The sequence below is a fragment of the Pseudopipra pipra genome, chromosome Z (assembly GCF_036250125.1).
Source record: "Pseudopipra pipra isolate bDixPip1 chromosome Z, bDixPip1.hap1, whole genome shotgun sequence".
In the NCBI taxonomy this organism is placed as follows: domain Eukaryota; kingdom Metazoa; phylum Chordata; class Aves; order Passeriformes; family Pipridae; genus Pseudopipra; species Pseudopipra pipra.
The window spans coordinates 15,015,090-15,039,351 of record NC_087581.1 but is presented as its reverse complement, the minus strand read 5'-3'; the positions used below and the strand labels follow the sequence as shown (position 1 = coordinate 15,039,351).

General features: G+C 38.9%; 1 protein-coding gene and 1 long non-coding RNA gene across 10 annotated transcripts in view; one reads left to right on the top strand and one right to left on the bottom strand.

Annotated features, from left to right (window-relative positions):
* ARL15 (ADP ribosylation factor like GTPase 15) overlaps nt 1-24,262 on the top strand; it is a 260,768-nt gene that overhangs the window by 15,732 nt on the left and 220,774 nt on the right. For 2 of the 9 annotated variants that reach the window (XM_064642709.1, XM_064642708.1), the window contains exon 1: nt 22,907-23,203. The exons of 1 other annotated variant lie outside the window; for it this stretch is intronic. In XM_064642709.1, coding sequence (XP_064498779.1) covers nt 23,192-23,203 — 12 coding nt within the window. In that variant the 5' untranslated portion in view covers nt 22,907-23,191. 6 more of the 9 variants (XM_064642705.1, XM_064642706.1, XM_064642704.1 and 3 more) reach the window with 6 other exon arrangements.
* On the bottom strand, nt 16,637-22,694 carry LOC135407567 (uncharacterized). Its single transcript, XR_010426928.1, has 2 exons — nt 22,150-22,694; nt 16,637-16,892 (listed from the first exon to the last, which is right to left on the bottom strand). It is a non-coding gene; the product is annotated as an uncharacterized LOC135407567 (long non-coding RNA).

Genomic DNA, 24,262 nt, shown 5'->3' with positions numbered 1-24,262 from the left:
TGGCTTCTTCTCCTGTTAAACTGCCCTTCAGAAATAATTTAAAAATGCTATCCTGGATGTTTGACTGACTGAAATTATAATAAAAACAACCTGGAGCATTGCCTGTTATCTGTTTGGCAGCTGTTTTCTGTTTTGCTAGCAAATTATTTACTTGATGAGGAAAACTTTAACCCTGAAGTGAAGCAGTACGCCTGGCTGGTTGTGATATTCTACTTAAACATATTGCTGAAAACTATTGCTGTTCCTACTGAATTCCGTGATGATAACCTGACTTATTTCACTTCAGTTTTGCACTTCATTAATAAATGCACTGTGGAGGAATATAACTTTTTTTTTTTTTTAAATTTCATTTTAATTATTCACATAATCTCTGGAAAAAGGTAAACTTGCCCATACTTTAACTTAAAACACAAATCACCATCTCAGTGCAAGTCACTATGAGACAGCTGTATCTATTCCCAGAAGCAGCTGCGTTAGTCTTTCAAATGTCTATGTTAAGCATACTTGGAACTGTCTGTCTGCTATAATTAGCATGAAAGATGCTTTGAATACCCTTTAAATTCATGTCATATGCAAAACGCTGCAGAAGTTCATAGGACCCCTTTCTACTCTGTATGATAAGGAATCAGAAAGATTTTGGAAATGAAGCCTTCCCATCCTGCCCTCTCCTCTGTTACAGTCTCTTCTTCTCTCAGTTTACCTCCGGTAGGCTCAGGAATTAGCATTGTGCTTCTTATCTCTTTGTAACTAACATGGGGAATATGACAAGTGGAAAAAGCAAACACCCTTGAAATGCAAACATCGATTTAGAATATGTTTTTGGGCTTTCAGATTTAAACATGGTTGCAGTGCTGCAATACCGAGGCACTTCTGATGCTTATGGTGCTGTACTCTTCAAGTATCTATAGCAGGATTTGGTTTGGAAATGCATTTTAATAGCAATTGATTACTGTGGTAATTTTAAACCTTTAGAGCTGATCCGTTAGGAGCAGGATCGATGTTCTAAATCTCCCAGGTCGACGCCCCAGGTTTTGTTTCCCGGTTTTACTGTGTACACAAAGGCCTCTCTCCGTACTGCCCAGCGAGCAGGAATCCACCGGCTGGCATGACAAAGTACAGCAGAGCTCCCGGGCAGCTCGTCTCGGCGGCCGTGCACTCGCCAGGCCCTGCTCTCTCTCGCTGACCACACGTGTTCATTGTCTCCCAATCCCCTGCGGGTTTTGGAGATCAGGACCGGGATCCGCGTGATGCAGCCGGCCGCCAGAGTGCGGAGCCGGGATCAGTGGGGCGCAGCGGCATCTCCTGGAGAGGACGGGGAACAGCTGCGGGGGAAGAAAGACCCGCCGGCACGGAGGCCGCCACCTGCCTGTGGAACATTGCCCTGGGAACGCGCTTCTGCGGGAGGAAGAGCGGGATTTAATTTACAGCGCGCTATTTTCACGCTAGTATAAGTCTCAGTATTTTGGAAGGGGGTGGTGGTGGGATAAATATTTGATCCATGAATTCTGAGTTGCATCAAAAGCAGCGTGGCGAGCAGATCGAGGGAGGTGATTCTCCCTCTCTGCTATGGTGAGACCCCACCTGGAGTGCTGCATCCAGCTCCGGAGTCCCCAGCATAAGATGGGCATAGATCTGTTAGAACAGGTCCAATGGAGAGACATCAAGATGGTCACAGGGCTGGAGAACCTCTCCTCTGGGGATAGGCTGAGAGAGTTGGGGAGCTGGGGTTGTTCAGCCTGGAGGAGAGCAGGCTCCAGCATCTTCCAGTATGTAAAGGGGACTTTACAAGAGAGCTGGTGAGGAATTTTTGGCAAGGGCATGTAGTGATAGGACAAGAGGGAATGGCCTCAAACTGAATGAGAATAGGTTTAGATTAGGTATTAGGAAGAAAATCTTTACTGTGTGGGTGGTGAAGCATTGGAACAGGTTGACTGGAGAAGCTGTGGATTCCTCATCCCTGAAAGTGTTCAAGGCCAGGTTGGATGTGGCTTTGAGCAACCTGATCTACTGGGTGGCATCTCTGCTTATGGCAGGGGGCTTAAAACTAGATAGTCTTTCAGATCTTTCATGTTCCCTTCCAATCCATGCCTTTTTTGGATTCTGTGATGCTGTGAAATATAGACAGTAGGCATCCTGGTAAAGCTGTATTGTAAATTGTAAAAATGTAACATGAATAAAGTAATGAGAATAATGTAATTTTGATGCCTGTTTTAAAGAAAATCAGGTTCACCCTGCTTGGCACAACTTTGAAATAATAAATTGCCCTGTCACAATCCTTGGTGTGCTTGATTCCCCAAAGAGAAATTTGTTTTTTTAGCTACCACTGAAATTCAGTAACAGCTGAAAAGGGAAAAATGTGAAAAGGCTGGCACGATGAAGTGAACGAGAACTCTTACAGCAGAAGCTAATGGGCTAATTTCAAATCAGTCATATAATTATCTAAATGAATTTAGGTGGAGCTCTGCAGTTACTTTTACCAAAGCAACCAAGGATCTACTCATTATCTACTTCCTGTGTCATTCAAAAGAGATATTGCCTCTTCAGACTTTGCAATACATATGAAACGTAAGGAAGGATAAGACTTAGTGAGTTTTACCCATGCTGTCTATTATACCCAATGTGGGAATATAAGATCTGTTGTGATACCAAAAATCTAGATAGTAAAATAAAATATATGTGAGATTGGAATGGGGTGAGACATAGAGAAACTCAATGGTGAAGAGTTCCACGCAGTATTTAATATATTCGTTTAGAGTGAGAAAGTTACTGTCTCCTACTTCCATCCCTTTAAGTCCATTGCTCCTTAGAACTATGAGCTGTCTTTTTAGCTGAATTGTTAGATCTAGAGATATGTAAACTCTGAAGGAATCAACAGTGTAACCACAAGTCCTGCAAATGCCTAATCAGCAAATACTGAGTGTTCTGTTTTCAAAAAATATTGAGGGATTTTTTTTTTTTTTTAAGTAACGTCTCATTCCAATCCAACATGCTGTTTATATTGTTTATATTGGTCAGTGAATCACAACATAACTCTTTCTGCAGCAGGACTTTGTGCTGTGTTGTAAAAATTCTTGCAAATAGTAAAGGCTGTGTTGTTACATAGCCAGCTTTACTGAAGGGAGGCTTCAGTCTGTGGGTCATGTCCTTCAAAACCTGGAAAAGGCTAGATCTGCCCAAACTCCTGGAAAATCTCTCCAGGGCACTGATGCTCTCTTGTAACTGTTAACTCAATGTCCTAATTTTAGGGGCCTTAAGAAGTGGAAAACTAATCCCAGATTTTGCACTAAGGATTGTTTGCTCATTTTTTAGGAAGCAATGTAAGAAATATAAGTAATAATGGAATGGACTATCATTTTTACACATTACAACTACTATTAGAAGATTTTTTTTTACATGTTCCAATGATAGAAGAGCAGATGAAGGATGAGGATGGAGGATGACAGGACCACAGCAGCTGCTGTTCGAGCAACATCTTTACAGAACAGTGAAGGAATAAAAATGCAATTTGTGTAACAATGATTTTAAAATTTCAAGTTACTATAATAGTTATTTTAAAGTGATGTCATGGAACACTTTACCTGTATTTGCTTCATTTTTCACATGGCTGATTTTTAAATATTTCTATGTCTGCTATAGGCAAATGCATCTGTGCCTCACAAATGCTTGAAGAACTTCCATGGAAAGCAAACTCTAAAGAGTGATAATAATCTGTTTAATTCTAGCAGGGAGAACAGTTGAGAGAAAATGAACAATTAAAACAGGATAATGTGCCTAAGGACTGGAAAGCTCTGTTTTGCCATTGCAAGTCAGAATCTAATGCACTCTTGCTGTAGAAACAGTCTTACTTTTCACCAGTTAAAAATCAACTAGTGTTCCAAGAAGAATGCCAGTTTTCAGGTTTCTTCCTCTTCAGCTGCCCTGAAGTCTTTACTTTAGAGTTGATAGGAATAACTCAAGGCAGTGGAGTACAGTAAGACTGGTGTATTTATTTTAGATCTATTAAAACTTCATAGCTAGTGCTCACATGCATATTTAGCAAGTGAAACTCCTATTCCATGGATTTACAGCTTCAGGCTTGCATGTTTTGAGGTTGACCACTTTAATAAAAATAACACAAGTACTCACCTATGAACTTCTGGAAGTAGCAATATTTTTACTGTTTAAAATTATGTACTAAGGCTTCTTGGAGTAAGGGCTTGATAATCTAGGACCCACATTACACATAAAACATGCTAACCTGTAATTAGCACAAAACACCCATTATCTCCTTTTGTTTAGATTTTTTTTCCCTAAGAACAAAATGAAGACTGAAGTTAAATAGTTAGAATGAATTGAAGACATGTGCTCTGGATATGTTTGTCAAAATAATTACTGGCCAAAAATAATTGAACTTACTAAATGAATTCTGAGATTTAAAAATTTCACTATGTCCAAATGTTGAAAAGGACTAAAGGTATAACTGAACAAACTTGTGTTTTCACAGCTACCATGAAAATATTGTATTATGACATAAGTGTTTGAGTCAAAACAACACTATAGAATACTTATTTTCATGCATTTAGGAAATTTTAGAGCTGTGAACAATATTTTCTGAGTATTTGCTAGCAATATCAGATATTATCCAAGATATCAGCTGAATGGGCCTAGATGTGAAGGTGGCTTGTGGCTCTAGCTAAAGTCTATGACTTTGGCACAGGATACTGAATGAAACCACTGATATAAGGTGCCCTGCATCTTTTGTGTCTTGTAGGTGCAACTGGAATCAGTGAGATTTTTCTTTAACATCAAGAATCCATGAAAACTTCTCAAATAACATAAGTCACTCACCACCATGCATCACCAAGGTGGGTAAGTTCCCTAGGGCCAAGGAAAGAATCCCTGATAACTCAAAACTCTTTGAGGCAACATCTTGATGTGAAAGGTTTGCTATGGTTAGTGAAAAATTTCTTTCTGGAATGACAAAAATATGCTGTTCAATACCAGTGTACCCTTGGAAATAACTACTGTGCCAAGTGTCTTCAATGGATGATGAGCAGCTGGAGACTGACTGTGTAAGTAATGAGAGTGAAAGGTTTGCCCAAAAACTCAAGTGTAGAGGGACTCAAAGGGGATTGGTGGTGACAATGCTATTGTATTCATATGCTGACTTAGTGGATAATATGAAATTCCAGTCTTAGAAGGAAAGCCAATAATTCATTGGCAAAAATACTGTCTCACCTCTCTCCACACAGTGAAAGCCAACCAAAATCTGTCTCCTGCATCAGAACTGTTATTTCCTTCAGTGTTGGAATTAGAACAATAGTCTCATATTGTCTTAATTTCCTGACTTTGGCAATGCCAGGAAGGCTGCAGAGGTGGTAGAATCCCTACTAGTTATGAAATTACGTTTTCTTTCATAGTATGGGTTCAAGTTAGAAGATGGAACATGGCCAGACCCTTTTTTTTAAGATTACAGATGAAGTTTACTGTGAGTCTTGATTTATAAGACATGAATAGGTATATCATTAAACAGACACGAGTCATGAATGCTTTAATGAAATGTTAAGCCTGAAATTTAAAACTTTTTTTCTCCTCTCTCTTTTCAGAGCTTTTGTTCATACATATTAGAATTTTCAAAATCTGAAAACATGTTTTCTGGCCTGCTTTGTACAGTTGCCTACATTCAAAGACCCCATGTCACCTATGTTGGAAAAAAACAGGAGACCTGCTTTTCTTCTTAAAAAAGTCATTGTACGATATAAAATACTGGCAGAATCTCACTCAGTCTTTGCCATACACTCTAAGCAAAGATCACTGTACATATAAACATTTATATAAAATGATCAGACATCTGGTCAGTAGCAAGTTGGCACTTTCCATTACTACAATACTTTCCTCCCAACACATATTTGTCAATACAGCTATTTTTATAACACAGATCAGAACAGCTGTGCAAAATCTGTTGCTCTCATGTTGTTCTACTGAAGGTAAGAAGAACTTTAATTAAACTTTATTTTGCTAAGGTTTAAGTTTACATAGCATGCTGTGCAAGAAATAAAATGTTTGTTGTGAGATCATGAGAGAGCAATAATATTTATAAAAGCAGATTTAACTCCCATATTATGGAAACCATTTTATTTGCACAGTAGAAGCTCTTTTTCCATATTAATCTTTGCTGTGGCAAGGAGGTAAATTAGGTCTGTACAGGTTAATAGGATAGTTCTGTAGTTGTATTAGTAATACTGGATTTTAAAGTGGAGGGAAGTTTTAAAAAGCAATGCAGATGTTTACTGGGCTTGTGTTAGCTATTCCATGTAGATTGTAGCTTTCATTGGGGCCAGTTACAGCTATTTACAGATGTAAATGTGTGTATGGAGTCTGTGGTTTATAAAGTGAAATCGGGCTTCTTTTTCTTAGGGATGAACAAAGCCACAGGAAAATCATTCAGAAGAGTTAACCATAAGCAAAACCACAAAACACAGAGGGGGCTTTAACATGCAGTCAAAGGACTTGGCATTGTTGACATTTTCTATGAATTCAAAACATATTCAGTTTTATATAGAGAATGACTGATGGATGGATAAAGAGGGTGGAAACCGAGAATGAAAGACAAAATATTCTAAATGCAAGGAAATTTGATTACCAGTGTACAAGCAAGCTGTAATTCACCAAACTGTACTGAGTGATAGTAGCCAAAGGCAGCTGGATGTTGAATAATGCGTGATTATCTGTCCAGTTTGCCAACTCCCTACTCATATTGCTGTTCCCAGAGCATTCAGTGAGGATATCAGTGAAGTACAGGTTGCAAGATTAAATCTTATTCTAGCAAAAATCCAGGACTCAAAGAACACCAGACAGTTTCAGATGGACTCCAAACTGTCTCACTGCTACTCATTTTCTATCACTGCTGGAATTTTGCTGTGGAAACAAATAGCAAAGAAAACAATAACAGGATTAAGAACAATGACAGACTATTAAATCACATACCAGTGGTTTGCAGCCTATGGCATTTTTTTTCCATGGGTGTAATGATAGACTTTTTTTGGCAGTGGCTTTTCTTTTTTAGCTGAGGAAGGGATGCTTTCTAGTTTCTCCCTGCTTTGTTATAGTTTGTATGTAGTTTCTTTTATTTAATTCTCCCACCTGAAATTGTGTAGTTTGGAGACAGGCCCTTTTTCTGCTCAGGAACAAGAATTAGAACATTTCATTCTTCCTGGGTATAGGGAGCCATAGAGAGCAGTTAGCTGTCAGTGAGCAAACAATAGTAATGAGTTCTATGAACTGTAATTGTGAGAGGGCTAACGTGCACAGACTGCAGAGCAATAGAGATTTGGGGCCAATATATAAACAACTGGTAATTCTGTAATCCTGAGCCTAGCCTAGAACCATAGAAAATCAGTGTCCAAGTTTAGGTATTTACATAGTGCAAGAGGCCTCTGCTATTTTGAGAGATCAAATACAGTTTCCTGTTCTCCTTATTATTGTTCCCAGAGTCAACAATGCGTCCTGGTGATACCATAAAAAGACACCAAACTATTCTGCAATCTGGAAAAGTGTTTTTTAGTTATTCTACTGCTGCAGTTCTAAGCTCTGATTATGTAGAATCACAAAGTTAGTATTTTTTTCTCAGCGGATGTCCAATTTCTTTAGTCTTTAAAGTTACTTTGCATATGCTGATAATAATTTTAATTTCCTGATCTAAAATGTCACACATTGATTTCATATATTTTAGGCTAATTTTTATCCCTATCTAAATGCGAAGTAAGCATTTAGATAGCTAGCTAATGAGGTTACATTGCTACATACCAATGACATTTCAGGTGCATGACTACTCATGAAATTCTCATTTGAGCATGCAAAAGGCACTAAGGGTTTCCAAAATGCAGTTGCTACAGTCACTTGTCTCCAACAACTTGTTACCTTTAATGTCCACATCTCATATGTGTTGTGAGTTCATTAAGGGATATCTTTCTGACTCAAACTGGCTGGCATAGGAAGCTGTGACATGTCAGCTATGCCTTTTGTAGAAACATGGAGTTGATTGCCCATATGTACAAAACATCTGGACTGATCCCTTGTGTTACTGGGTACAACCCACTGTAGTTATTACCTCCGGATGTGGGGAGAAAGGCCAGCAGAAATACCTGGCTCCATTAGCCCATTCTTTGTTCCACTACAGCAGGTCTGACTGGAATGTCAAGACCTGGTCTACAGAGTGTTAGGCACTCAGAGCTGTACTTCCAGGTAATACTTAAAGCAGTCTGGCTGGTTGCTATTTGATGTTAAATATTACAGAATACTTTCTGTCTTATATTAGGTACTCAAAATCAATAGATACTTTGACTTTTAACTTTCTCTGCCTCATTCCTTCTTCTGAAAGCAATAATAATACTCTCTCATCTCAAAGGATTATTGTGAAAATGAAGTAATTAATATCATAGAAACATAATATCTGTGAATAAGTTAGTGTCAGAATGTATGACAAAGCAAAAAAAACTTTTGTCCCCAGACAGAATTTGTCAAGTCGTGAGTAAAAAAATGAGGCCACATACAACAATAATAACAGTAAAGAAAAAGGAAAATTGAATACTGACTAATACAGTAGTCAAGTGGAAAATATACAGTAGAGTCATATAATTGAACAGCACATACAAACATATGTAGGCTGAATTAAAGCTGCACAGGAAATCTGAAATTTAGCATTTTCTTCCTAAGTGTTTAAAAAATTTACTGTACTACAGCCACAATTGTTAGGTTTCTATTCCTCTTTGTTTTTCAGCATGAGACACAATTTGCTGTAAGGATGTGGGATATATAGAAAGATAGAATCACATTTGAAAATTAATTCAGATAGTAATGTAAAGTTTTCTAAAGTGAAGTTAAATCTGAGCACACTATGACTTCCATCTACTCCTCTTCCATGAGAAGTATGAGTCAGTTGATGTGCTAAGGTGAAGCCTCTTGGCAGTTCCCTGTCTGGAGACTGAATCTATTGGTTATGTTCTGCCCACTGTCCCAGCAGAGATACACTAGAACTTCCTCATTTGCAGCAGAAAGGATATTAGGAAAGGTAGGCAGGATCTGGTAGGTTCTAAGTTAAAATGCCTCTGTTGGAAGTATCAACAGAGATATACTACAGATATACTACAGAATTTATTGGAAATTTTACAGTATCTGTTTGTATGCGGTAATACACCTTAACCTTCTGAAAGCTAGCCATTAAAACAGTGAACATGTCAAAAACATTACTTTTGCCTATGGCTCAGTTCCAAGACAGTGCATTAATATGCATGTCAGTCTGCTGAGCAGGGTGAAAATGAAGAATTAGTGATCAACGCTAATGAGAATAATTTGCTCTAAATACAAATGTACTGTGCTTTTTGCTCACAATATTTACAACTTTACTCGAAAGAATCTCCCAGTATCTGGTTAATTTAGTACTACTACTACTTATGATTTTTTATGTGTTCAGAGTAACAATAATATTTAACCTAAATTCCCTCACTAAGTATTAGCAGAGTTGCATGTTAATGAATTAGCAAATTCACCTTGATTTTATTCTTAAACCTTCCACATAGAAGCAAGTGATCAAATTTCATGCTAGTTATACAGAAAGCTAGTTTACTATTTAGCCAGGACTACAAAAATCATATATGGTTCAGATTTATCCATACTCCATGCTGAAATAAACCAGAAATAAAATACAACAAATGTTTCTTCTCATGTATTCTTCAGATATGTTAAAGCCAAGAAAGCTATACTTTGGCTGCTAGCCTTTCCCTCAAGGAAAAAAAAGAAAAATACACTAGTGAGAGTCAAAGGGACCAGTAACACATGCTTTGGACTTGTTTCCAGAGCTGAAATCTGTACAATTACCGCACAAAATACCTGACTCTTAATGAGCTTTTAGAAAACCCTAGTATTTCAACCTGTTTTCCTGATTTGAGATTCAGTTTGGCTGAGAGGTCCGTCAGCGTCTTTAAATTGTGATTCATTCTTTCATGGGGCACCTTCATGCAACTTATTCTCATCCTCAGGACCATGTGGAGGATGGTCAAAAGACAAACACAGTTTATTCCTAAGTGAGAACTCTTCAAGATGCGCTCAGAATATTCACATGCATGTCTTATTTTCCCCCTCCCTTGAAGCTGTAATTGCATGTAGGATAGACGAAAGAATTGCATTGAAGTGGCTGAATTCACATGCTGCCTTTAGGCTCTCATCCTGAGAACGCATAGGAACAGTGAGAGAAGGGGGACAGTGTTGTTGTTATAAAGTTCCCACCTGCACAGTAAACTGCCTGAGTGGAAATGCATTTCAAAGAGTGCATGCTCTCTGTTGCATTTATTCCTATACCCTTGACACTAATGCAGCTGAGCTTCTTGGGTACACAAGATGCTCCCTAGCATGTCTGCAGCATTGCTAGGTTTGTGTTGTTCAGATGATTATCATTAACTGGTTTTATTACTCACAAGAGAGGTTTATAATCCAGCTGCCAAGGTGTTAGCAAGAATGGATGGCTGGACTTGTGGCACTGCCTTGGGAGGTAAGAAATCCAGTTTAGTTCCTGGGTCCTCTGGAGGTTTTTGTCTTTGGCATTTGGAAAACCACAGTCTTTCTAATCCACTTGTGTGAAGAGGTATCAGCATCCTAGCCCTATTTATGTTTATTGAGCTTTTCAGGAGAGACGGTATCTTGCAATGCATGCATACGAAAAGTCTTACACAGAGACAAAATAGCATATGAAGCCTTCAGAGGAAAAAGACCAAACAAGGAAAATCATGAGAATTGCTAAGTATGACAGTGTGTCACCAGTGACGAAAAAGAAGTGGAGTTTAATGTGAACATACCTTTAAGATTCCTGACAAAACCAAAGAATAGCTTGCTGACTCAGGAATCAGAGGCAGACTTACTGGAAGGGGTAAACCTCCCCACCTCTACTATGGCCCCAAAAGTATGTCACTTGCTTTACAGGATGCGATAGCACAGCAGTGGATGGCTGTTGGGCCATCATTATAACCGCATCTGAAAGTACAAGGATACAGCAAGTGGAGGGTGAGTATACAGAAAATAAGAAAATTTTTCAAAGGGATGCATGTTGAATAGAAATATAGAAGTTCTCAGAAGATTTACCTTTTGTTGTTGTTAGTAAAAGAAATGTTACTGTATTGCTGTCCTGTTTGCATGGCTGTTGCTTTTTTTTTATTCACCAGTAGAACGCTAGATTGCAAAGAAGACACAAAAGCACGCTTATTCTAGGCTTATCACGCTATAGTAGCATTAATGGATTTTGTCTACAAAGAGCTTTTACAGGATGAAATTACTTGAGTTCAATTTAAAATTAACAACCGTAGGCTTACCTTTCAAACTTCTCTTGGGCAAAATTCATGTTGAAATTGAATTTTCCATGCATATAGACTAAAAAGGAGTAAAGGGACAAAAGGATTAAATGTTTATTTTTATAGTACCTGTGCTGTAGATAGAGTAAAAAAATAAGCCTCAGAGAGTAGTTGGACATTAATATGTAAAAATGTTGCAGTGATAATAAGTGAGATAGGTGACTGTATGTGCTAATGTGTTAAACTACGTACGTGAAAAACATACAAAAAGGAATTGTGTGTTTTCCAGGATTATCGCTAGCATAGTTGCTACAACTCCATGATTTTCTGTCTTAACTATATACTTGCAGTTTCTTGTAAATAATAATGGGGAATAGTAACTAGTCTTTTACAGTTTGTATAAAATAAGGAGACTATAAAATAAACATAGCATTCTGTCTATTCTTATTTTGAAATTACATTTTACTATAAAGTAAATGGAATTTGTCTCATTCCCGAGTCCCTCCAAAACTTAATGCATGTTTACTGATACAGACCTTTGCACAAAGTTTGTCAGGAGGGAGCCTTATCCTGACAGAAATCATGTTTCCCCATCCTGAGTCTCAAAGCAGTTTAACAGACCCTGGAAAATGAGTGGCAGTGATAAGGAATGCTGAGAAATACCTGGATTCAACAACTTCTTGTGCCTGTGAACAGAACAGCTGTTTTAGGGTTCCTTGCTGATATTTAAAATCAGATGTTTGCCACCTCCATTGTCCCTTTGAATTCCTCTAGTTAAAAAATACTAAATGAACTTTTTAATGCAGTAATTCACTGTTTTTAAATACAGTGACTAAATGTGATTATCTCAGACAAAAGCAGTTAATGCAGACCTGCCCTTGGCCATAGTAAGAGCAAGTTCACATTTAATATAATTGTCAGTTAACATCTCTATTAATTTGGTACCTCTTCCCAGGAAAAAAAAGCAAGCCACTGACAGCACACTCTGCTCTTCCTGGACTGAATCCTTCCCTGTCAGTGACCATCTGCTGTTCCCCAGGGCAAAGAAGCAGCAGTTCATTTGTTAAACTGCAATAAACCTTAGTCCATGCTTTTTATAAACAAATCATTAGATATGTTTCACACTCTTAAAAAGACTCAGTTTCTTAGTTAATATATAAGGGTAATATATTAATAATATATAAATATTAATTTATTAATAATTAATATAATAGGCTTTGCCTTTAGTCGTTTTCTACACCTAATTTTACATAGCCCACATAAGCAGAATTGAATTGTTTAAATAGCAGGTTCAGTCAATAAAGTCCTTAACTGTTGCTAAACAGTTTTTCCCAAAGGGTTCTGTCATTATTATTTTTCCTTGCTTAGGATGGGAAGAAACATTTCTCAAGAGTTTTATTCTACAGGGAGAAATAAAGAAGAACATAAACAATTTATATATTATTATATATTTTAGCAACTGATGGAGGCATCTTAAAACTGCTGCCCAAGTACCACCAGCATCCAGAAAGCTCTGTGAAAGGCAGCAGTGGGCATTAGAGACTTCCTTGACCTTCCTCCAGGCACCCAAGGAAAACTGGGGCTTGCTAACAAGCCATTCAATTTTTACTCATAGAAATCAGCTGAAATCTGTGGAATCCCACCAATACAAGTGGCAATAGGCAAGTTTAACTTCCAGGCACAGCCAAAGTAAACAAAAGTATGTGACTTTGATACTTGTTTTGCAAGATCTTGCTGGGGGTTAAGCTGGTGTGTGTGAAGTGTGGGCTGTCAGTGTGCGAGCTGGCAACAACCTGCCTGCTCACTTTTGGCTGTCCCTCCCCTGCCCCATCCACACAGAGTCAAGTGACTGCATCCTCCAGCGATAGTGGGACCTGAAAGCCACTCAACGGGAGCAAGAGTAGGGAAGAAAAGACCTCTAGGTTTTAAGGTGGGAGTGGACTGTTGTGGGAGGAAAGGCTACTGGGAAGTGGAGGAGGCAGTGTCCTGTCATCTGAAGACATGAGGGCTAGTGAGTGTGTGGAGAGACTCTGCAAAGCTCCAGAATTTCCCTCATCCTTCTCCTTCATTTTTCTATAATCTCACTCCTTTCCACAGATCTGACTTTCTCCAGTCACCCTTCCCACTGGAACTCCCTAAACCCACTCCCAGTTCCTCTTTCCCTGCTTTCAATCAGTTCTAAGGAACAAACCCCTCAAATACACTTGTTGAGCATTGCCACTTCACCACCACAGCAGAACTGAATACTGATTTTTTCCCCCCATGTATTCCAGATTAATCTTGACCTTCTGAGACTTAATAAAATTCTGCCTCTGACCCCTTTCAGGTGTCCATTCTGGTTTGAGACGCAAAATTTTAATTTTTTTCCTGCTATGGAATTCTCTAAGACAAAGGACTTAAACAGGCAGAATTCCACTGTTATATCTCAGTTTATTCCGATACTTGTTGCCATTTGCCTATGTTTAAAGGATTCGGAAGCCTCACTATGTGCTGTTATAATCTGTTCTCACTCTTGAATTGTGGTTTACAGTCATTCTGAACAGTATTACTGGAAGTATCTTCTGGACCAGGAACAAGATCAGTAGAGAGAGCTGTCAGAGCAATGGCATTTCAGGGTCAGCTGCCTATCTCCCAACAGATGATGTCTTGTTTTCTCTCATTAAAAAATCTTCCATGCAGAGAGTAATGGTGGCAGATCTCGTCATGCTAATTTAGCCCAAGTTTGAAGATAAAATATGTATTCCTAAAACACACAGGCTACATGGTCAGCTTCAAAGTGCAAAACACATATTTTGATGGATGCGCTAGCTATGTGACAAGTAATTATATCACCACATTTGCCTTTAGAGTTTAGTTTTGATTGGACAAACACATCTAAGCTACTTCAGTTGTTTGCTTTACATTTCCCTCTCAGCCACAGATGGCGTATGCACTTCTCTGGGTAGCCAGAATTCAAGAGCTGTATTTTTCTTTCAAGTCTGCATAGCTGTACAAATCAATACATAAGGCCTATGAAAATCCCATTCAGTTACAAAGAAAACCTCTGAAACTGTTTATATGAAAGTCAGGTAGCCACTGTCTTGCACCTATTGAAAAAAGTGATTTTATTAGGAACATGAATTAGCTCTTCAAATCAAGTACTGGGTTAAAGGCTTTTCTGCTTTTCCTGAGACAGAAGGTGCAGTCTTTCAAAGAGATGATGTTCTTGCTATTGTTATAATGATGAAAATTATGCTGAAGATGCAAATACTGGATGCAAATACTGTTCATGTTTTTAAATAGATTTCTACCTGTGATTTCAGAATAGGCAACCATTCTCATTATGAAGATCATTCATTTTGCATAGGGTTCCTTTCTCATTTTCACTCACACTATCAGAACAGTTTCTGAATAATCTGTGATATAAAACAAATAGTGAAAAATTGACCTGTGGATTTCCAAGGTAAAGTTGAATTAAGAAAAAAAAAATTAAGAAGAATGTTTTTCATACGTGCTTCTATAAAAATTTGGACTAAGGTCTTTTGAACTTACTGGTAATTGAAGAATATGCTTAAGCATCTTTTGAATAAGCTCTTATAAGGTGGTAAGCTTAACAGCCTGTTCTGTTCAACCTTAATTACTCATCACAACTTTAGAAACATGCTTTGACATAACCTATTCCATGTAAATGGGCCCAGGACTGAAATCACTGTTTGAATTACAGCATTTATACACTAGCCAGCAGTCAACCAAACCACTTGATAGAGAAAGTAATATAACTGATCCTGAATACCTCTGCAATTATATTCCACATGTTAATCTTCCAAGAGCAGTTCATGTGAAGGTGGAGGTGGTTATACAGGTATTTAAGTGGAAGCTCCCAAACCTAGAAGGAATGCTGCTTCAAAAACATTTGGATTACTTTCAGTTCTTGTTATTCCTACAGTGAAGATCCCATTCAGATTTGTGTATGTGAGCTGTTTTTGGAAACCAGGGAGAGAGTTGAGTGATTTAAAAACACAAGTTATTTATTCAATAGCTTCAGTACAGAGAAATTAGTGAAACTGAAAAAGAAACAACACTTTGTTATACATATTTGCTTTCCTTCTTCCAGATGTATCTTCTAGTGTAGCATTATTTTCTGAAGTATCCAGGTAAAAAATATCTGCTGTCTTAGTGGGGGAACATGAAGTTGGTTTACTAGGATTCTTTCAGTGTATCATTGTTTCAAACTTTTATTACCTGATAGGTAGAACTGTACCTACCAAAACATCACAAAAAGCCTCGGGAACAGCTACAATTGAAAGAAACTCTTTGGAGAGATACAATTTGTTTCTAAGACTCCCTAATTAACTTGCTGTTTTAAATTCACACTGTCTCCTTACTTACTATATCTATTTTCTCCCCTCAAGAATTAGTACCTTGGCCCTGTTTTCTTGCTTTTCAATTAAATGGGAATTCCTTAAAATCATCTGCAGTTGATACCACATTTCCCTATTGCTTATCTTTAAAAAGTGGCTGAACTACAATTCTTTCGGTAAACATGTCTGTTTGACATAAGATTCTTCATAGGTATTGTTCAAGGCTTGTTATAATTTCTTGAGGCACTGATAGCTATACCTCAGATTTTGCTTATAGTCTTTATGCTCTGATATTGCTTTTTAGTCCTGTTTCAGCTCTGTGTTGGTATGTGTGCCTTATCATTAGTTACATACTTTACTCCATCAGGAATATGCAGTAAGGTATATAAGCCCACTTTAGTCAGTAGAACTTTAAGATAAGAGAAAGAGAAGAAAATAAGAACTCCTAAGGATATGCTGGATAGCAAAATGCAGGTTTTATTATAACTTGTGTTCACATGCCTGCATAGCTTAAATTGGCTAACATGAATAAAAGAATTACTTTTGTGTGAACTGGTAACTGGAGTTCAAAGTGTAAAGCATGTGTTGCTACTTTTTCCTTCGTCTTCTTACTGTACTGCCTAGATGAGGCTAAAACCTGACACTAAGGTTTTTCAATACCAACAAGTTATTTCTTCCTCATCTTGAGCATTTGTTTTATTCTTTCTGCTAAAAGGCATTTTGCTTTTCATTCAAGACTCAGAAACAACGTAAGCTAAACCATAGAAAAACGTGAACCACTAAGACCTTGTATCCGGTGTTCATTATTTCCAGCAAGAGATGAAATGGTCATCTCCACATATAGCTGCAAGGCTTTGCTGACCATATTCTTAATATATGCTATATTTAGACTTCAGGCAAAGTTTAGTTGTATGGGTTTGTAGTCACACTGACTTCTTGGGAAGACATGACTGTTAACGAAGACACAACTAAAGTATATAAGATGGGATAACACTTTTAATATAAATATGAAACACTTTAGATATTATGTAAGGTCATATGCAAATTGCAATTTCTTTTGTTTCAGAATTATCTGTTCTTTCATTTGCTTGGAGACCTCATATTTCTTCTCACCAATTCATATGTGCTCCTTTAGAATGAAGAGGACTAATGCTGGCAGCAGTCAGACCGAGGTTCCAGCTTCCCGTACAGCTTTACTTGAGGCACCACCTCCCTCTCTGTTGGCCAGGCAGACCTGTGGGATGGCCACTGTTAATCTCCAAACACAACAGAGGCATTATGTAGGTCATAAGTTATATTTTCTTTTACTAATGAAATGGCATTTTTTTCACACCCTAACAAGACTATGAATTGAAAACTTCTGAAAATAAGAAGAATTTTCTAAGCCCAAATAGGAAGGTGGAAGGCTTTAAGAACTAGATCCAAACCCAGCCCATTTTATAGTTGGAAAGAGACAGAATATTGTGTCTTTAAAGTTTTTTAGGGGTAAATTTGGAACACAAGTGTAATTCTAGGCTAACAAAGCTCTCATAATGGAAACAAAGGAAAAAGCTACAGATGGAAACATGTTGACACCAGAGCAAAGACCACAGAGTCTAACTGTATTGCTTTTATTTGTATATGCATTCAGTAAAAAGAAAAAACAATCTGAACACGAGAGATAAATATTTGAATACTCTGTAAACAATATTAGAAACAAATGCTTTTTATGAACAAAAAGCAAAACTGTAGTCCTCATAAAATGTACCACACCAAAGTTAAAAAAATCCAAAGGTTCAGTTCATCCCAGAAAACCAGATATAATGTGAAATGGGATTATATTTTTTTAGGGTTTGTCTCCTTGTTGATTCTCAGCAGGAACATGAAGGTACAACTTCTAATCAATCTCTTGAAGTTTCTACAGTGCCACAAGTAGAGAGTTAACCGGATCACAACTGTGGGCTGGTTTTTTTTTTAAATCTCCACATCTTGCTATAGAAACCCATTATTTTTTCCATTTCACAAAAAAGAAACCAAACTAAGAATTCAAATGTTTTCTTATGTATATATGAGAAGAAACCCTAAGATCCTAAATCTAGGGCTTCAAAATTCCTCAGTTTCTTAAACACAGAACCCCTGCTACTAAGGCCAATATCTATGATCACTTAGTCTTCAAATTCAGCTAATAGCTCAAACAAGGTTACCAGTATAGAACGAGGACTCTAAATTATTGTTTTGATTGCTATTGTTTTGCTATAGCACTGTTTAAAGACCTTACATAGAAGACTCATGAAATGAAAAATGAGTCTACATCACTACCAACTTTAGAGGGGTGATACAGAAATGTAAAAATATCATATGTAAATTCCAGCCTGCTTGGCAATATAATCTATTCAAATTTCCTCATGCAAATCTTCTTGCATTACTTTACCAACAGTAACATTTTGGGCACACAGGGAGGAGTAAATACCCTGTATAAAATCAACTGTAATATTTATTCATATCCTATAGGTTCAAATTAATTAAATTCATTAAAATTATACTAAATTTATATCAGCATAACTACAGTCTGAAACTGGTTTTTACTTTTGACCTTGTTCTATCATTAATCTTTGGTCTTAGACTGCCTGTTGTTATTTTGCCAGTAAGGTTACCTAAAGGTCAGCCAAATATTTCTGGAAACAAGAAAAGGGAGAACAGGTGAAAAAGCCTTTTCAAAATCTGTTTGCTTGCTTTCATACCCATGTGTTCTTTTATAGAAAAAAAATATCTAACCATAGCACACATGGTGACCAAAATGCCAGAAGGCAGCAAAGCATCAAAGGAAAGAGAAAGAGGAAAAGATTTTTGATGGAGAGGTTTTGCTTCTCTCATAGCGTTCCTTCACCTTTGGCTACAGTATCTCTGCATGCTGACATTTGTCAATATATCAGATAAAGAGCTGCAAATTGCTTCAAGCATTATTTACTCAGAGCACCTTCTCCCTTTCCCTGAAAGTCACATGAGTTTGATTAACAGCGGGCTCCAAGTCACTTGCCGACATTTGAGCTGCAAATATAACTGCTGACTGCTCTTGGCCTCTATTTAATGCTCAAACTCTCCTTGTAAAACACCCATTCTTTCATTTCTCTGTCCAGATTTTTTTTTTTTCCATTTTTATGCCTTTCTGGATCTTTCTAGGAAATAATTTTGGTCACAATTGGCCACACACATTTATCGTTACAATGTATGCTTAAAAAGCTATTGCCATTAGACCATTCAAATAATTTTTCCTATCAGTTTTCCAGCTGTTTAACTCAGAACTTTTCTACCTAGTCTTAAGTTCCTATCTGGTCCAGCTTCTTGTCTGCTCTGCCAGTGAAGTTAGAGACCGTTTTATCACATAATTTGTATTTTTGAACTACCCACAATTTGTACTTTTTTAGGCATCCAATTCTAAATTTCTAGCCATACCCAGTAAAGGGATTTGGTAGGATTTGGTATGAATATCCTGAGTCAAGAGAACCACATTTTTACATGAGGTTTTCCTCTACAGATTTTATTTTTCCAGAGTAAGTATATGGTATTAGCATAAAACTACAAATTATGTTTTGCTTTTCTGCTGTTAACTATCCTATGTCTTGCCAAGCTGAGAGTTTGTGTATGCCTGCTATAAAAACATTGTACCATGGAAAACTAATGTTGTAAGAAGAGCAGAGGTAGCTTATTTCAGTACTTTCAAAGATAATTGTTTGTTTCTCAACTTTAATTAGAAGGGTAATATATTATCCTCCTCCCTTTGTTAATTAATTTTCCTTACCAGGGCTATCAGGGCTCCTTATATCAGTAAAACCTGATGATTAGCACAACCATCTTCTTGCTAATAATAAAGAAAGTCAATTGCCTTTCCCCTAATTTATTAAAATTGGGTGGGATGTGGAGAGCAAGATGAGAACAAACATACCATGCACTTTGTTCTCTTAATGAATTAAATTATTCTGATGTGGTAAAGTGGTTTAGAATGTCTCAGTCCCTGATACACTGTTAAGTCTTTTTGCTTTAGGGCACCTTTTATAAAACATCCAGTGTTCTGGTCACTCAAACCATGATGTGCAAACACTGGTCATACTGTTCCTATGTACTGATACTGAATGAATAGCACTGCTTTCATCAGGACTTCTACATAAGTATTATCTTGACAGAATCTATTTAACTGATAAGACTAGAAATTAAAACAATATGACTAAAAGGTGTTCTACAGTATGCCTGTCCCTCAAGTTGTTTTCCAAGATAATGCTTACTCGGACAACTTGTATCTATACAGCTGGCAATACAATTCTGAAAAAAACCCACATTAATTCCACCAAAGTTTGGAAATAGGCATATTCATTTTAAATTCCCATTTTACTAATATCTACTAAGTAACCAATACATTTTTATGTCAATTCCACTTTCAGAGTTTGTTAACTGCTAGTGCTATAAAACCTTCAATTTGTCAGGTGGTAATCTTGTGTTAAAATGTTCAAACTCATTAAATTGCACTGACATAAGCAATAGATGATAAAATATTGTGCTCAGCACTTCTCAGGGTCAAAGTCTGAGTCCCAGATTGATTACTTTTCACACAAGTTTACAGAAAATTATTTTTGCAACAGGATTTCACTGAATATACACCTGTGCTTCTGTGAATAAGCTCGCTTCCATTTTTGGAACCAGACTTACTACCTCATAGTCAACACATGAAATTTTGTTCCATTAAAACACTTTGATCTTGTCCCTTCTATCTTGACATGCAAGTTCCTGCTGACAAGCTTCTTTATGAAGATAACTAACACTGCATTAGGTACATATTCCAATATTAAATTGAACTTGTTTTCAGATGAAAGAAATCCTACATGACTGCTATGTAGGCTAGAAGGCATGTGTTACAGGACTTGTATTCTGCTTACATTCTGCTATTGTTCAATGTTAATCTTCACTTTATGTAATAAAATGAATGTGCCATAAAGCTACACAATGGCCAAAAGACTCAAGTGTTTACAATAAACAGAATGACTAATACATAAGTTTAGGCCTGGCTTGGCTTCTCTCTTGATCAAGTTTGTGAGATTTTCAGTGTATATATGAGAAATTTTTTGGTTTTGTTAACTGATGTTCTGTTCAGCTCACAAGGTCTTATTTCTAAGCTAAAAAGAAAATTGCATGTATAAAATAATCATTTGGGAATAAACATTTTTCTTTGGATGTATCAACACGCTGCATCTTCATAATCACAACTATCAGATTCATATAAAACAGGAGGTCTTCTAATTAATTTTCTCCAGTTGTAAATCAGTGCTAACTAAACTGCATTTCAGAAAGGTTGATATAACCCAAGGCTACTTTCAGAAATTCTACTACTTTTAGTCATGGTGTCTGTCCATGCTCAAATATCCTTCCCAATAAAGTGTTTTCCAGTATCTGGCCTAAATCTCCTTTGTTTCAATGAAAGTCAGTTCATTTCCCATTACAACATCCTCTCTGCAGCAACTCTCTGCACATGGATTCTATTTTCTGCTCAATTATCTCAGTTCTTTCCTATTACTCTCATAGGAGTTACTTGAGAAATATCCGCTTGTTCTTGATGTTCTCCTATAGATTCCCTTCCAGTCACCCTTCATTTAGAGAAGCACCTAAGGCAGCAAGTCTCCAGAGTGATGTATTATTGCTGCTAAAAAGAAGAAATAAAGAGTTCCAAAGGTTAAGAGGAAAGCAATGCAAAATGTTAAAGATCATGTGTGATGGCAGAAGGACAGTGAAATCAGAGTTTCTTGCATCTCCCTTATTACATTATTGAGAGGCCTACTTTAGCCACCTCTGCAAGGGCTAAAGTAGTCTTTACCCTGTAGTTCCCACTGTCAAAATGACATCCTGTGATCAGCAGACAGTTGCCAGCAATGGCTATGGCTACATGGAAAACAGTCAAAATACTGAATAGCAGGAAGGGCCTCTTTCTACTTGTTAGCTATTAAAATACTAAAGTAGCAAATTTCTTAATGATCGAAAGTTAAAAAAAAATAAAATCATTTGCGGTCACCTAAATTAAATTCAATTTGCTATCTACCTGTATTTGATACTGACTCCCAAAGTAAAGTAAGGACTGTCAAAGGAAAGAAGTTTTTTCTAGACTAGATGCATGAGGAAAATAATTATCCATTGACAAGAACAAGATGCTTTTTTGGGCAGACAAGGGGAACACCTTACCAGCACTGCCTGGATGTTGTAACTGAAACTGTTGACAACAGACTTTAGTAATTACAAAAATCAGAGCAGCAATTTTAATTGCCCTTTCCCCACCCCCGTTTATTAGGTCTAGGCCAACTGCTTACCAACATCCTTACAAATACTTACTCCCATTTGCTCTTGGCTCTTCATTTACGCCTCTTTTCTCCTAGCTCCTTACTTGCTTTCACCATTCTTTTTATTACAGTTTTTTTTCTTCCTCATCTGTCAGTTGATGCCTCGTTTCTAGATTTCCTGTACCACCATCATACCTGTTTAGAAGTTTCCTTCTATTTTTCCAGGAAGTCAGGCATTCCTGCTAACACTGTACATTTGTGGGAAAGCCTCCATGTCCAGATGTCAGCCTGCAGTACATGAGCACTGCTTTCACAGGAGCTTGGGGGAATTATCACAGAACCAATTAGGTTGGCAAAGACCTCTGAGATCATCGAGTCCAACCTTTGACCGAACCACCACCGTGTCAACTAGACCATAGCACTGTCTTTTCTTAAAGACCACGTCCAGTCTTTATTCTTAAACACCTCCAGAGACAGTGACTCCACCACCTCCCTGGGCAGCCCATTGCAATGTCTAAGAAGGAATTCTGTGAAGAAATTCTTCCTAATGTCTAAGCTAAACCTCCCGTGGTGCAGCATAAGGCTATTTCCACTCGTCCTCTCACTGGTTGCCTGGGAGAACACTGGTTGCCCAGGCCCCTCTCTACATCTTCCTTTCAGGGAGTTATAGAGAGCGATAAGGTCTCCCATGAGCCTCGTTTTCTCCACGCTAAACACCCCTAGCTCCCTCAGCCGCTCCTTATGAGGCTGTGAAGGCTATGAGGCTCCTTATGTGCTCCAGCCTCTTCACCAGCTCCGCTGCCCTACTCTGGACTCTCTACAAGGAATCCCAGACCCCCTCCCACTGCGGTCCCGCCTCCCGGGCGCGCCTACCCCTTTAAGGGCGCGCTCCCCGCGGCCCCACGTGTGCGATCAGCTGACGGCGCGTCCCTCCCTCCGCCGCCCGCCCGGCCCCGCCGTCCCTCCTCTCCTCTTCTCTCCTCTCCCTTCCCCTCCCTCCCTCCCTCCCTCCCCTCCCCGCCGCGCCGTGCGGGCGGCAGCGCGCCCTGACAGCGTCGCCGGGGCAGCGCCCGCGCTCTCCCGGCCCCGCTCCGCCGAGCCCCCCGCGCCTCCCCGCTCTGCGCGCCCTCCCCGCGGCGGAGGAGCTCCGGCCGGCCCAGCGCCGCTGTCAGCCGGGCGGGCAACCGCGGCCCCTCCGGAGAACTCGGCAGCGCGGCGCCCGGCGCCTCCCCGGTACATGGATTACCTGGTAGGTTCCCGACCCGCACCGGCGGACACGTTCCCGAGCGGCGGGGGCGGTGTGCGGGGGTCAGGTGAGCACCGGCGGGGCAGCCCCAGGGCGGGGGGCAGGAGGGTCCGGCCGCGCTGCCCGGCCCGGCCCGCCGGGCTGTTAAAGGGCGATAAAGCGGCCGGGCCCCGCTCATTTGGCTGCTATTAGGTTTCTAAAGCTGTGACCCGGGTCGCTGTTTTTTTCCTAAATGCTGGAGCTTAGGGCACGCTTGAATGAACTAAATTGCTACCGCGGGCGGGTTCAGCCGGGCGCCCGGGCAGCTGGTATTCGGGTGTAGCGTTTATGGCTCTTTAATGAATACTGGCTGCATTCGTCTGCGAGAGCTTGTATCGCAGGCGCGCACCTCAGGATGGGGTCGTGGCCGGTGTTTGAACTCCCCTGCAGTCGAACCCTGTGGCACGGCCGGGTAACGAGCAGACGGCTTTGTTTTAGTGTGGTACCTGCTTACCTGGTCTTTTCAGCCTAGCAGTGTGAGAGCGGAACGAGCACATCCCATGGCTCCAGTCTTGTTGACATCCCACTGTTCTAGTCTTGCTGCTTTGAGCGCTCTGCTGTGAACTGGTTCCCCTTCCTTCGCCGTGGAGTGCTGCAAAGCTGCAGATCGGGCAGTAATGGGTAGGCATCTTCTGGCTATCCCTGTTCGTAACTGATATCAGGTGCGATCAGGAAGTATTTGGAGTCAGAATCTTGACTCTAATGTCTTCACATGAGGTGCTCACGGATGTAGGCTTTCAAGAGAAGTTCATCAAACACAACAGAATCTCTGACGATGCTCTTCTTAGTGAACTGATTTAAAGACTTGCCATGTTGAGGTGAGAGCTGCATGCAGTGGCTGACTTTTCCTTTTATGACAGTGAAATTAACTGAACCAGAAATACCTTGAATTTATACTTTCATATTCTTGTGTCCATGTAACTTAAATTTATTTTGGTTTATTCAGCTTTATACCCCCAAAAATGTTTTACGCTTACCTTCCTGAATTCAAATAACAGAGAGTGAGTAGAAAATGAGTCCTTA